Genomic DNA, 16084 nt, shown 5'->3' on the forward strand with positions numbered 1-16084 from the left:
CAAATGACCATCATTTGAGTTAAGGCATTACCAATGGGTAATAATAGAACATCACGCTTCAAAATGGACTGCAATGTTTTCAGAAGGGATATGCTATTTAGGTCCAGACAGAAGGAGAATAGCTAGAGCTGACGCTAGCCACAGGAAAACTAGAGTTTAACTACACCTTCTATACAACTTCATCAAACAAACTATGAAAGCATTAAATAATTCAGAAAACACACTTCTAATCTAAATAATGTGTTCTCAGAATGAATTCATGTGTAATCAGTGCATGTATAACTGAACTAATACAGTGACGGAAATCATCAGCAAATGCAAATACAAAATGGGGGGCAGTTAGTATTAGGATTTATGGGGGAGGCAAAGAGAAAATAGCTTCGTATATCAACTACTCCATTTTCTTCTAGACTCTCCTACACATACACGGCAAGGAAGAGACGAGAGAGGAACTAACTGACCTCGAAGAGCACGTTGTAGGTTGTCATGCTGAACTGGTTGGAGTGGAGCATCAGTCGCTCGTTGAGCAGGGAGAAGAGGCCGTGACCCAGCATGACCTCTGACTTCCTCCTGGAACAAAGGTCAAGGGTCATATGGTCAGTGAGTATCATGTGAGACATTTGGTACCAGCGCATTGATCACTGTATCCACAGTCTATCAGTGTATCGTGTTGCACTTAATTACATGCAAACTTTTTAACTAGACAGTTCAATTCACAAAAGCGTTACTTGGCACCATTGGATGGTATAGCAAGCAATGTTTCCAAAATGTCTGGCAGTACATATTCCATTTTGGGTTGTCGGTCAAGGACTGGTTGAGGACTAACAAGGAAAATTCCCAAAGCCATATGGTGAGTCACGGACTATGAATGTTGGTGGACCACCGCTGTGTAAGCTTACCAGTGCTTCAGGACACATTTGAACACAGTTGAAAGACATGAAAAATGCACCCCTGCACAGGCCTGTCAGGACCCTTCAAAGACAAGTATCCCTCAGAGCTTTCATCTCTGAGTATCATTCATCTGTACATATTCTGGGATGATAAAGCTAGTATAGTCAGACAGCAAAGAGTCTGACTGTCTAAGACTTTTTCTCTCAGGCCCCCTTCCAGCATTAGGGAACATCCTCAACACGCATGCCCACCTCTATTTCTAAGGGCACAAGCACTGTTTATGACAAACTGTTCAGTCACCTCTTGTTGGCGAAGAGAAAATGTTGCACATTTAAAGCGTATTTCCTGCAATTGTACTTTCTTTTTTTTTTTCGTGGGCTGCAAAGCTAATGTTGCAGTTTTAAAGCATGTCTAACGTGTATTCGTGTGATATTTTTGTGACTCAAACATGACAACAAAATCTAAGGGCTAAAAAACTTAGCTAAAAAATGTTAGCTGACATGGGCTAGTTGATCTGGACATTTCTGACAAGTTGTAAATAGCTCTCTAAGGTATGTAATGACTGACATGACAAGAGGAACTGATGATGCACTACCCAATTTAGAAATGTCACCTTGTGCATTCTACTATCGCAGGTTTTAAGAGTAAGTTGAGTAAAAAAATGTTTCTTTTTGGGGGGGTCCACTGAGCCTGGGTCTGAGGCTGGGGATGAGGCTGACGCTGGGGATGAGAATGACGCTGGGGATGAGAATGAGGCTGGGGATGAGGTTGGGTCTGAGGCTGGGTCTGAGGCTGGGTCTGAGGCTGGGGAATATGTACTACCACTGATCAAAAGTTTGTGAGATCAAAAAGGAATCAGTAGAATTGGAAATAGAGCCTCAATGAGACCTGCTCTATATTTCATCATGGGCTGTTTTCTTGCGACTCTGACATCTTAATTGTTCGCTGAACCAAAGGAGGCTTACGAGTGGCTAATTTGTTATCTAAAACACTTCTACACAACTAGAGGCAATTCACTCTCCAGAGAGAGAGAAATAGAAAGGGCTTTAACGCCAGCTATTCATTTTACTACAGTACGCAGGCTGAACGAGGATTAGATATCGACCTCCACCTGAACGAGACCCTTTTCTCTGTAGATACTCAGCTCCATGATGGAATTTGGCTCCTAGAAATATACAACTGAGGAGGCCATTTTGAATTGAAAACCCTTTTGTCTGCCTAAAGGTAAATTACTATAGAATTGGAATAATTACATCAATGACTGAGCCTAACTGAGTCCTTCTTTATTCTGGAACAAATATACTTTTAATGTCCAAGGCAGAATTGAGTGCTTTTATGTGACCAAACGTACGGACAATTCTTAATAATATCCTACAGACAAGAGTACAAGGTAAGTGACAGCAACATATTAGAGTTCTTACTTAGCGGGCAAGTGTTTGAGGAAGTAGCCCAAGACTTTGAGTGCCTGAACTCTGATTCCTTCACTGTTGGAAGCCAGCAGCTTGTAAATGGCCCTGTACAGAAACAAAGAAAAACACATGAATACCAAATGTAACATATTTAAGCAAATTTAACAGCATCTCAAATTATAAAACCTAAAAGAGTGTATCAGAACCAAACAGTTACAGAATCACAGATTATATCTGCTTTGTGAACCTACTATAACTTTGTATAGGACATCTACTTCGGTCGTAAAATAAGAGGTGGTTGGAGCCTTTGAGAGGCTAGTAAAATGAGAAAGCACCCAAACTGGGTGACAAAGATTTTCTAAAGCCTTTATGAGAGGGCCTATATCAGACACCCGCGCGGACATGCATGGTTGATACACTACATTTAACCCCCTGTGACAGAGAATGCAAACAGGGTGACTAAATAAGACAGATAAATCTCGTGTGCCGTCGTCGCTGAATGTCAATAGTCCTGCAGATAAAGGATCAAATGAAGCCAGTAAACCATCTTTATTGGCCTCGGTGTCATCTGGCTTCATTTTGGCTTCATGAAACAGCAAACAGAACCACAAGGGCGCGTCTGAAATGGCACCCTAGTCCCTTTATAGCCTCTGGTTAAAAGTAGTGCACTATTATACAGGAAATAGGGTACCGTCTCCGGCACTACAAATGTAACACGGTACCATTTGGAAGGCACACACAAAGTAGGTTAACATCACAACGATCTTGTTCCCAGAGGCCGCAGGGCCTGTGGAGGAGTCTGCGCCACCCGTTGCCACGGGAGATGACGTTATAGTTACAGTACCGTCACAGAAGTTAAATGACTAGAACGTAATTCCCATTGAAGTTCTATGATGGGTGGTGGGTCATTCTATTCCTGAAGCTCACCGAACTCCGTTGCGCTGATCAAAGGCCTGCACCATGGAGCCGTGATGCTCCGACATCAGAGCCACCAGCAGCTGAAGCACATCCATTAGATTGTCGTCCTGGGAAAATAAATAAAGTTGTACTGAATTGAATGAATCAGATCGTGGAGGAGGCCTTGTTGTTAGCATTATTAGCAATATGATAAATAGTGTGTGTGCTCGTGCTAATGGGCTCGCAATTAGCATCGCCTTTCACTGTGGAGTCATGCAACCCAACGAGAGATGAATAGTGTGGCTAGTGGGTGTGCTGTTACACCATGTATCATCATGAAGCAGACACCAAAACACACCCTACTGTACAGACACCCACATGGATGCAGAGTACCCACAAACACAGGCATTGACCATGTAAGTGCAATAACTAATACTGTTTATTTTCACACTAATTATTGATTAATTGGTGACACACAACATCAAAGATCAAACCAGTGCACCGTTTCCATCTTGATTAGTAATGGTCGCTACGGAAACAGACCATTAGTCATTGATAACAAATGTTGATGGAATGAATAATACACGGAAACAACGGAATTATCTGATGAATGAACAATCCATAGAAGACTGTAGAACTCCCGAGGGAGAGCGGTTAATCCCCTTGTTCCTGCAGGGATTATTCCGGTTGTTTTACAGGACCATTATTTCTCTATGCATCACTGCAGTGTAAACACAGAGGCTTCTGCGAGGGAGGGCTTGGTGAAACTTGGCAACGGTTAAAAAGAGCCTGGTCGTTTTCCCCGGCCCAGTGTGATTGCTCTGTATCTATAGTAGAGAGGAGAGAGGGTCTGGGAGGCCGGAGCTGTTGGCTTAGAGTGCCACCTAGTGGGCAGTTTTATACCTCAACTGTAAAGGAGTATCGAGTAAAGATGAACAGGAATTACTGGAGAGTGGATACTGCATGGTGCAGCAGTATACTCTTCACACAAATGTTTATGTTTGCTGTTTTTTTAAGAATAAAGTATGTATTGTATAAAAGTAGTGCACTGTATAGGACATGACATTTTGAATGATCTTTTAGTTCTAACCTCATGCATGGTGAGCAGGTAGTTGAGAATACTCTGAAGCTCGTCTTCCTTCACTCCGTAATCCTGAAAATAGAGAGTACAGAACAGAAATCTAACTCTTCACCGGTCATAGTTATTGTAGATTAACATGAGGTGTAAAAGGCGAAATATATATATTATTTTTAATATCATACGAGATTCTCATTACACACACACACTCACCTTCATTATGAGTTGTTTCACAAACAGCAGCAGAAAAGCTCTGAGAGAGTGGATCTCCTTCTGATTGGGTCTCAGACCGTCTACACACACAGACACACAACGACAGACACACGCAGAGACAAAGTCATTAGAGGGTCTGTTTTCAAAAGGATGTTATTTAGGACACGATGCAGAGTGCACAGCTGTAGGTAGACAATACAAAATGTTTATTCTAGGTTTAGCAGACAACATAGGTGCAAGAAGAACAGGAAAGCTCATTCTGCAGGGAACTGGATGATGGACCCAGTTCCACACAGTAAAAGTAGCGTGCTGCTCAACTTCCATGGCAACACTACAGCAACACTGGTCTGGGGGAGGAGAGGTATCAGTCTGTATCAGTGTGTGTAGAAAAGTGTGTGTTCGTGGAAATATGAAGAGTGCGGTGTGTGTGTAGGGAGGCATGGGTGTGTTCTCTTACCGAGGCCCTTGGGCGTGACTCCGCTGCGATCCTGGGGGTTGACGACCCAGTAGTAGTACTTGAGCGTATGCATGACCTGCAGTACCGTGCCCACCCTGCGGATGGCGTTGTAGATGGTCACCGTGCTGATGAACTCGGTCGACAGGTAGGTGTACAACACCAACTGCACCTGGGGAGTGAATGCACGCGCACACACACACACACGTAAGAACACACACTAACCGATGCCCCCGCACATTGACTCTGTACCGGTACCCCCTGTATATAGCCTCGCTATTGTTATTTTACTACAGCTCTTTAATTATTTGTTACTTCATATATTATTATTATTATTATTATTATTAATATAAATTATTATTATTATATATATATTTTTTTTTACTTAAGACTTATTATTATTATTATTATATATATATATATATATATTATTATTATTTTTAATTATTTTTTTACTTAACACTTATTTTTCTTAAAACTGCATTGTTGGTTGAGGGATTGTAAGTAAGCATATCACTGTAAGGTCTACATTCGGCGTATGTGACAAACATTTGATTTGAAGTGAAAACCCCAGCATGAGGTGAGGCAGAAATAAAATCCAATAGCCTAACCTACTGAACGCTGGGCTGTCGCTCTCATGTACGGGAGGAGAGATACAAGGACTAGAGTATGAAAGGATGATGGTGGGATGGACAGAGGTGGGTGGGTGTGTGTGCCTGTCTACACGTCACATGTGTCCGTGCATGTGTGTGTGTGCCAACCTGCTTGCACAACTGTGTCCTTGACTGTGTGTCACCGTGCATGTGTGTGTCACCGTGCATGTGTCTACCTGCCTGCACATGTGTGTTCCTGTGCCAGTACCTCTCTTACCTTGGCAGGGGCATGGATCCAGATGGCAGGGTTGAACAGGATGTGGTCACACAGCTGCTTGAGCAGCAGGACGCCGTTCTGCAGGTTGCTGAGGTAACGGGCGAAGGCCAGCACGATGTCCAGCACGGGCCGAGTCACATGCACCTTGGAAGACTACAGAGGGAGGGAGGAGTGGGAGCAGAGGACACCCACAGAGAGAAAGGGGAATCAGGTTAACTCTGTGTCTAACAAGCCCACTGTCAGCTGTAACCTCTAAATGCAGCTAAGGAGAGGAAAAGCAATTAGGGACTTAGATGTAAATAGACTTTTAGAGTAACCTATATACCTGACCACACACACGCGGACACAATCAACAAGCTACCAGATGTAGGGGCGTTTAGCACTGGTCTCAGAACAGACAAATGCAGTATGGACTTGGAGGGCACAGCACTGAGGCTGAAGGACAGACAGCTCAATATCTGCTCCTCTCTGATGTAATGGACAGAGTGCTGGGAAATCATATTATCCACCTTTCAATTTCAGCACAGAACAGCAATTAGGACAGACGAGAGGAAGATGGCAGAGTGTGAATGTGTCTCTGGCGAGGGGGGTGTTGTGTGCATCACGTCTCTCACCTTCTCCAGGGTGTAACCGATGACCAGGAAGCCCTTGCAGGCCAGGACCTGCTCTTGCATAGCCACAGAGTTCTTCAGCAGCTCCATCACAAAGGACAGCAAAGTGCAACTGGGGGGGAGAGAGAGCGAGAGAGTGGTTAGCTGCTGAGTAAGACTTGCCCCTTACAGGGTATATCCTATAGCTATTGTCTAAGATAATGAGGGTGTCACCATTCTACCATTCTGCTGTGAGAACACAATCTATGCAACACCTTCCCCTTGAGGGCAGACCAAAGCCACAAAGCCATGACTGAGAACATTACTCAAGGACTAAGGGCACTAATATTCACAACTGGTATCCAGGGTTAGTGAGTGGGACAAGACAACATTATGCATGCCATTTGCGCTGCCGTCATGCATGGTTGAATCCGTTGAATTAACAACACAACTTCTACTTAGTGAAAGCAAAATACTCTAGACTGCGGGGCAAGTTCAAACACAGCCCCACCAACACAATGCACTTTTCTCCCACATGGCTAGGCACAGATGTGTACAGTATTTTAAAAGAATTGAATAAAGTCAATCAATCGATGAATCAAAAGACAGTAGTCCCCTACCAGACAGAAGTGTCCAGTTCATCGCTGGTGTGCTGGAGGTGATCCAGCTGTGCAAACAGGGGGAAGAGGACCTGCACTCCCCCGATGGAGTGGATGGCACTCTGGACCGAGTGGGTCACCACAGCCTTCACATCCTGAAGAAGGGAGGAATACATACACAAGGATCAGGGGTATAAATAGAGTGCACTACTTTTGAAGGGAGAAATACGGTAGAACCAGAAGCCTATCAGAACCCTATGGACTGTAGACAAAGGCTGGGTCTTGTCAGTCTGCTTTCGTCTCAGGTGGAGACACATTTCTCCCTTGTACATCTGGTGTGGTGTTGAAAACACAGTATAACGCCTCTGAACATCTGTCTCCTTTACAGCACTATTACACCTGTCGCTAACGGTGACGGGCTGAGTGGCGGGCGTGTTACCGTGACGATGAGTTAGTCTCTGAGGCAACATGGCTCAGGTGTCTAGTCTGTTTACCCTGATGAGGGTTTTGCTAAATGAGTTCTGTGGATAGAATATTTTCGACGTTTCTTCCTCTCAGATCCCACAGTAGCTAAATGTGCTATTATGAGCAAGGCCATTTTCCTCATGCGTTTACGGTTCTGTCTACCAACTAAACAAGCCAATAGTCATTGTGAACACATACGTAGAGGACACCAATCTACAGACACAAGTCCATGTATGGAAGACAGACAATGTGCTAACAATAGGCGAAGGGATCTGTGTGTGTGCGTGCGTGTACAAACGTACAGGCCGAGCTGCCTCAGAAAGACAAAGGAGCTCACGCGTTGACTAAACGCACTGTGAGGCTCAGAGACAAAACTCAATTACAGTGAGAGAGACAATAGGAGAATTCAAAGTAATTCAATAAAAAGAACAGCTGTGTGTGTGTGCGCGTGTGCTGCCAAGGTCGTCCTAATGTGCATTTAATCAGGCGCGCAGACGACCTTCTGCGATAAAGAAAGTCAAAAACATGGCTTTGAATGAGAGTTGGAGAGAAATACATTTCTGAAGCACTTTCATTACAGTACTTGTCATCTAGTTGTTGCTACCTAGAACTTACATGGTAACACGTAGCCACCAGAACGTGCCAATTTACTTTACCTCATAAATAAATGAACTCATCATCCTCAGTAACTACAAGGTCAAATAAAATATTGCATAATATAATAAAGTGCTTAAAGAAAACTCAGGAAGCACCACCTTGGTTCAATATAGAAACGACGGGTAGGCAGATCTAATTCTAGCCAGCCAGGTGCAGTGTGGTTCATTCTCACCTCTATCTTAAAGGAACAATCCACCCAAAAACACTCATTCCCTTCATTTACAGTATTAAATAACACGACTATGTGAGAACAATATTTTTTGTGAACAAATGTTTCCTTTTAGCGTTATAATAAGGTTGGTAGCAACATGGAAAATCGTTGTGGAAGTCTGTTGTAGCTCAAGTTTACTACAAAATCCACAATGCAATGCTCTCTATGGGCTGGCTGGATAGCTAGCTAGCAGTCGTAGCTACACACAATAATACCAAATGCAAAATCATCACGTGAAGTAGCTAGTTAGCTGTAAAATCCCCTACACAAACTGCACTATCAATGTAGGCGACTACAACCTCACTATGTTCAACCTGCAGATCGATGTCAAATCAGATTCTATTGGTCACATACACGTGTTCAGCAGATGTTATTTCGGGTGTAGGGAAATGCTTGTGTTTCTAGCTCCAACAGTGCAGTAATATCTAACCATTTCAAAAACAATACACACAAATCTACAGTAAAGGAATGGAATTAAGAATATATAAATATTTGGATGAGCAATGGCAGAGCGGCATAGACTAAGATACAGTAGAACAGGATAGAATACAGTATATTCATAACAGATGGGGAATGCAAAATATGTAAACATTATTAAAGTGACTAGTGTTCCATTATTAAAGTGGCCAGTGATTTAAAGTCTATGTATATGTGCCTCACAGAGTGGAGTCTGAAATTCGCACCGGCATATATACTTTTGAGGAGTTGGGGAAACGCTGCCCATGCTACATCAATGGGTGGCGCGGTGCATTCTGGGCGTTTCTGGGGCAAGGAGTTGGATACGTTCCCAACCAGCAGACTGTCGTTGGATTCCTATCTCCTTTCTCTAATCTCTATGACAACGGCACCATGCAATGCACTCTGGACTAAAGATGCAGGCAAATGGGAAAAATGTGCAAGACCCTCCATTAAATGACACAATTCTAGAGGTAGGAATATCACAGAAATATGATCAATGGCTCATTGGAGAGAAGACATCCTCCCGAATTACGACATCGGCCAGTATTGAAATCTGACCTGTACGATAGACATTTTCGCGATCTAAAAGTCGTATTCCTATTAACTTCCAGTGTAGTGAGAGACTTTATCACGGTGCTACGTCATACGAGACGGATTTCTGCCTGCTTGAATGGCAATAATGGCAATGAAATCATGAAATGACACAGGGAATCGATAGAACGTCACTCAGAGATGCACAAAAACAATATAACATTCAAAACCCGATGGAGGTGCTTCATTATCTGTATGAAGGTGTGTGTGTGTGTGTGTGTGTGTGTGTGTGTGTGTGTGTGTGTGTGTGTGTGTGTGTGTGTGTGTGTGTGTGTGTGTGTGTGTGTGTGTGTGTGTGTGTGTGTGTATAACAAGTGGCTGAGGCACCTGAGTAGGGGATAAGAATAACCTGCAGAAGTGCCATTAGTCAGGGTGGATTGATAACTTTTTTCAACATTGACTAGATGTCTAGCGTAGATGGTTTACATGTTGGTGCAGTAGCACTGCCAAAACCAAATTTCTATGTGTGAGTGTGTGTTCTTGTGTGAGTTTGCGCACGTTTATGTCTGTGTGTGTGTGTGTGTGTGTGTGTGTGTGTGTGTGTGTGTGTGTGTGTGTGTGTGTGTGTGTGTGTGTGTGTGTGTGTGTGTGTCCGTACCTGCAGCATGAGTGCGTGTGGCGAGTGGACGAAGATGGAGGCGTTGTCCTTGGGGGAGGACTCCAGGCACAGCTGAGCGTCGGTGGCGCGGGGGTTGTAGGAGAAGGAGATGCAGGAGGACAGCTTGCCGTCGTACAGTAGGGTCTTGTGGTGCTCAGCAAACAGGAGGTCACTCTCAGCCTTGTACTTGAACGTGCCCTGAGAGACACGGCAGAGACGTCAAATCAATTAACAGGAAGGAGACTTGAGTGTGACTTTCATTTAAATTTTTCTGTTGGGTTTAAACCTTACACACTACTAGTGATAGTCTGTAGTGTATCTTGAAATAATTCATGATAGGAGAAAGGAGAAAGATCCACAATCATTAATGTTTCACATCAAATTGATGAGTGCAGACCTTCCTTGTTTGATCTATGGGGTATCCAAATGTCAGGGCGTTTAGGAACAGTGGGACTACTGAATAATGCATGATGACTGGGCTTTGCCTCTACCTACCTTGTAACCAGGCCCCAGCTGGTAGATGGCCAGGATCTGGGCTGCACTGAGGGCCTCGCCAAACAGATACACCGCCCCCATCTGACCACAGAACACACGGTTGGCGTCCGCCGTCTCTGACGAACCCAGGAAACACTTGTCGAAAGTCTGAAGGGAGGAAGGGAGGAAACAAGGAAGGAAACAGGGAAGGAGAATTGAACAAGCATTAATAAAGATTACTATGACAACTCAAACAGCATGAATGAGTGTAAATCGACACACCATCGGCATACAGATAACATACATTTCTATTCATCCGTTCCCTTCTGTATGTTTACTAGAGCATGTGTAAATAGGCAGGGGATGAGCTTAGCATTGTTATCAAGGAGGGAGAGCTATCTCAATCAGCCATGTCTACTGTAGGGTATCGAGGCCCTCTATGACACTGTCACGCCAAGAGGATTGCGTTAGAAAAGCATCTTAATTTGGCTAAAACTGACGTGAGAATCTTGTCATCCGCACGAGAGACAGAGAGAAAAAGCATTCTCCCCTGTTACAGACCCAGTTCCATCCATGTGAGGAGATCGAGAGAGGCAGAGAGAGAGGGGCAGAGAGAGAGAGAGAGAGAGGCAGAGAGAGAGAGAGAGAGAGAGAGAGGCAGAGAGAGAGAGAGAGAGAGAGGCAGAGAGAGAGAGAGGCAGAGAGAGAGAGAGGCAGAGAGAGAGAGAGGCAGAGAGAGAGAGAGGCAGAGAGAGAGAGAGGCAGAGAGAGAGAGGCAGAGAGATAAAGAGAGGCCGAGAGATAAAGAGAGGCAGAGAGATAAAGAGAGGCAGAGAGATAAAGAGAGAGGTTTCACCCCTGAGCCTTCAGTCAGCTGAGACAGTGATTATATCAATCAATCAGAAGGAGTGGGGCCTGTGGGGAGGTGCTGTCCTCTTCCAACAACCTGTACTGCAGTAACAATGGTTCTCCGTGGTATATCAATCACAACATATACCATACGTCTTTGTGTGGAAACTGTTTATGCAAAGCACAATGGTTCAAATTGAAGAGTTCTGGATGGACAGCTTCAAGGCTTTCTTGTTGATTGATTGATGACTTCAGAGAAATGTTTTGATTGATAATTGGCATCAAAATATACTTTTGGTTATACACATGCATAATAACCACTAGCACAACTTCTAGGTTCAGCTATATTGCATTACACAGCATAGATGGGTAGGAATGGTTGTGTGAGAGTAGAGGTTTGTGGTTACTACAGGAATAGCATTATAACAACGATGATCAGTATAGTCTGGATCGATTGCTACTTACGTCGCTGGTGTTGACGAACCAGGTGATTTCTCCGTAGGAGGCGAGCTCTCCATTGACGTAGCAGCTGATCTCACTGTTCTTCCAGCGGTTGTAGACGTGAACGATGGTCACCATGTACCACTGAAACAACAACACACAACAACTTAACCACCATGGTCACCATGTACCACTGAAACAACAACCACCATGGTCACCATGTACCACTGAAACAACAACTACTTAACAACCATGGTCACCATGTACCACTGAAACAACAACTTAACCACCATGGTCACCATGTACCACTGAAACAACAACCACCATGGTCACCATGTACCACTGAAACAAGAACCACCATGGTCACCATGTACCACTGAAACAACAACTACTTAACAACCATGGTCACCATGTACCACTGAAACAACAACTTAACCACCATGGTCACCATGTACCACTGAAACAACAACAACAACTTAACTACCATGGTGACCATGTACCACTGACACAACAACGTAACCACCATGGTCACCATGTACCACTGAAACAACAACTTAACCACCATGGTCACCATGTACCACTGACACAACAACTTAACCACCATGGTCACCATGTACCACTGAAACAACAACAACTTAACCACCATGGTCACCATGTACCACTGAAACAACAACAACTTAACCACCATGGTCACCATGTACCACTGAAACAACAACTTAACCACCATGGTGACCATGTACCACTGAAATAACAACAACTTAACCACCATGGTCACCATGTACCACTGAAACAACAACTTAACCACCATGGTGACCATGTACCACTGACACAACAACGTAACCACCATGGTCACCATGTACCACTGACACAACAACTTAACCACCACGGTGACCATGTACCACTGAAATAACAACAACTTAACTACCATGGTCACCATGTACCACTGAAACAACAACTTAACCACCACGGTCACCATGTACCACTGAAACAACAACTTAACCACCATGGTCACCATGTACCACTGAAACAACAACTTAACCACCACGGTCACCATGTACCACTGACACAACAACTTAACTACCATGGTCACCATGTACCACTGACACAACAACGTAACCACCATGATCACCATGTACCACTGAAACAACAACTTAACCACCACGGTCACCATGTACCACTGAAACAACAACAACAACTTAACTACCATGGTCACCATGTACCACTGAAACAACAACTTAACCACCATGGTCACCATGTACCACTGAAACAACAACTTAACTGCCATGGTCACCATGTACCACTGAAATAACAACAACTTAACCACCATGGTCACCATGTACCACTGAAACAACAACTTAACCACCATGGTCACCATGTACCACTGAAACAACAACTTAACCACCATGGTCACCATGTACCACTGAAACAACAACAACTTAACCGCCATGGTGACCATGTACCACTGAAACAACAACTTAACTACCATGGTCACCATGTACCACTGAAACAACAACAACGTAACTACCATGGTCACCATGTACCACTGAAACAACAACAACTTAACCACCATGGTCACCATGTACCACTGAAACAACAACAACTTAACCACCATGGTGACCATGTACCACTGAAACAACAACTTAACCACCATGGTCACCATGTACCACTGAAACAACAACAACTTAACCACCATGGTCACCATGTACCACTGAAACAACAACAACTTAACCACCATGGTGACCATGTACCACTGAAACAACAACTTAACCACCATGGTGACCATGTACCACTGAAACAACAACTTAACCACCATGGTCACCATGTACCACTGAAACAACAACTTAACCACCATGGTCACCATGTAACACTGAAACAACAACAACTTAACCACCATGGTGACCATGTACCACTGAAACAACAACAACTTAACCACCATGGTCACCATGTACCACTGAAACAACAACTTAACCACCATGGTGACCATGTACCACTGAAACAACAACAACTTCACCACCATGGTCACCATGTACCACTGAAACAACAACAACTTAACTACCATGGTCACCATGTACCACTGAAACAGCAACTTAACTACCATGGTCACCATGTACCACTGAAATAACAACAACTTAACCACCATGGTGACCATGTACCACTGAAACAACAACTTAACTGCCATGGTCACCATGTACCACTGAAACAACAACAACTTAACCACAATGGTGACAATGTACCACTGAAACAACAACAACTTAACCACCATGGTCACCATGTACCACTGAAACAACAACAACTTAACCACCATGGTCACCATGTACCACTGAAACAACAACTTAACCACCATGGTCACCATGTACCACTGAAACAACAACAACTTAACCACCATGGTGACCATGTACCACTGAAACAACAACTTAACTACCATGGTCACCATGTACCACTGAAACAACAACGTAACTACCATGGTCACCATGTACCACTGAAATAACAACAACTTAACCACCATGGTGACCATGTACCACTGAAACAACAACTACTTAACAACCATGGTCACCATGTACCACTGAAACAACAACAACTTAACCACCATGGTCACCATGTACCACTGAAACAACAACTTAACCACCATGGTCACCATGTACCACTGAAACAACAACAACTTAACCACCATGGTCACCATGTACCACTGAAACAACAACTTAACCACCATGGTGACCATGTACCACTGAAACAACAACAACTTAACCACCATGGTGACCATGTACCACTGAAACAACAACTTAACTGCCATGGTCACCATGTACCACTGAAATAACAACAACTTAACCCCCATGGTCACCATGTACCACTGAAACAACAACAACTTAACCACCATGGTGACCATGTACCACTGAAACAACAACAACTTAACCACCATGGTGACAATGTACCACTGAAACAACAACTTAACCACCATGGTGACCATGTACCACTGAAACAACAACAACTTAACCCCCATGGTCACCATGTACCACTGAAACAACAACAACTTAACCACCATGGTGACCATGTACCACTGAAACAACAACAACTTAACCACCATGGTGACAATGTACCACTGAAACAACAACTTAACCACCATGGTCACCATGTACCACTGAAATAACAACAACTTAACCCCCATGGTCACCATGTACCACTGAAACAACAACAACTTAACCACCATGGTCACCATGTACCACTGAAACAACAACAACTTAACCACCATGGTGACAATGTACCACTGAAACAACAACTTAACCACCATGGTGACCATGTACCACTGAAACAACAACAACTTAACCCCCATGGTCACCATGTACCACTGAAACAACAACAACTTAACCACCATGGTCACCATGTACCACTGAAACAACAACAACTTAACCCCCATGGTCACCATGTACCACTGAAACAACAACAACTTAACCACCATGGTCACCATGTACCACTGAAACAACAACTTAACCACCATGGTCACCATGTACCACTGAAACAACAACAACTTAACCACCATGGTGACCATGTACCACTGAAACAACAACTTAACCACCATGGTCACCATGTACCACTGAAACAACAACAACTTAACCACCATGGTCACCATGTACCACTGAAACAACAACTTAACCACCATGGTCACCATGTACCACTGAAACAACAACAACTTAACCACCATGGTGACCATGTACCACTGAAACAACAACTTAACTACCATGGTCACCATGTACCACTGAAATAACAACAACTTAACCACCATGGTCACCATGTACCACTGAAACAACAACTACTTAACAACCATGGTCACCATGTACCACTGAAACAACAACAACTTAACCACCATGGTGACCATGTACCACTGAAACAACAACTTAACCACCATGGTCACCATGTACCACTGAAACAACAACAACTTAACCACCATGGTGACCATGTACCACTGAAACAACAACAACTTAACCACCATGGTGACCATGTACCACTGAAACAACAACTTAACCACCATGGTCACCATGTACCACTGAAACAACAACAACTTAACCACCATGGTCACCATGTACCACTGAAACAACAACTTAACCACCATGGTCACCATGTACCACTGAAACAACAACAACTTAACCACCATGGTCACCATGTAACACTGAAACAACAACAACTTAACCACCATGGTCACCATGTACCACTGAAACAACAACTTAACCACCATGGTCACCATGTACCACTGAAACAACAACAACTTAACCACCATGGTCACCATGTACCACTGAAACAACAACAACTTAACCACCATGGTGACCATGTACCACTGAAACAACA

At 43.7% G+C, this 16084-nt stretch overlaps 1 protein-coding gene across 6 annotated transcripts in view; it reads right to left on the bottom strand.

The window, feature by feature from the left end:
- Nucleotides 1-16084, bottom strand: part of LOC129841100 (lipopolysaccharide-responsive and beige-like anchor protein) — a 340220-nt gene that overhangs the window by 261038 nt on the left and 63098 nt on the right. For all 6 annotated transcript variants that reach the window (XM_055909205.1, XM_055909200.1, XM_055909204.1 and 3 more), the window contains exons 8-19: nucleotides 11771-11890; nucleotides 10478-10624; nucleotides 9983-10180; nucleotides 7023-7156; nucleotides 6427-6535; nucleotides 5813-5965; nucleotides 4946-5114; nucleotides 4489-4568; nucleotides 4288-4350; nucleotides 3228-3325; nucleotides 2313-2405; nucleotides 462-570 (exon numbers count right to left, since the gene is read on the bottom strand). In XM_055909205.1, coding sequence (XP_055765180.1) covers nucleotides 462-570; nucleotides 2313-2405; nucleotides 3228-3325; nucleotides 4288-4350; nucleotides 4489-4568; nucleotides 4946-5114; nucleotides 5813-5965; nucleotides 6427-6535; nucleotides 7023-7156; nucleotides 9983-10180; nucleotides 10478-10624; nucleotides 11771-11890 — 1473 coding nt within the window. The remainder of the gene's footprint in view (nucleotides 1-461; nucleotides 571-2312; nucleotides 2406-3227; nucleotides 3326-4287; nucleotides 4351-4488; nucleotides 4569-4945; nucleotides 5115-5812; nucleotides 5966-6426; nucleotides 6536-7022; nucleotides 7157-9982; nucleotides 10181-10477; nucleotides 10625-11770; nucleotides 11891-16084) is intronic.

Source organism: Salvelinus fontinalis, chromosome 42 (genome assembly GCF_029448725.1).
Source record: "Salvelinus fontinalis isolate EN_2023a chromosome 42, ASM2944872v1, whole genome shotgun sequence".
Taxonomy (NCBI): Eukaryota; Metazoa; Chordata; class Actinopteri; order Salmoniformes; family Salmonidae; genus Salvelinus; species Salvelinus fontinalis.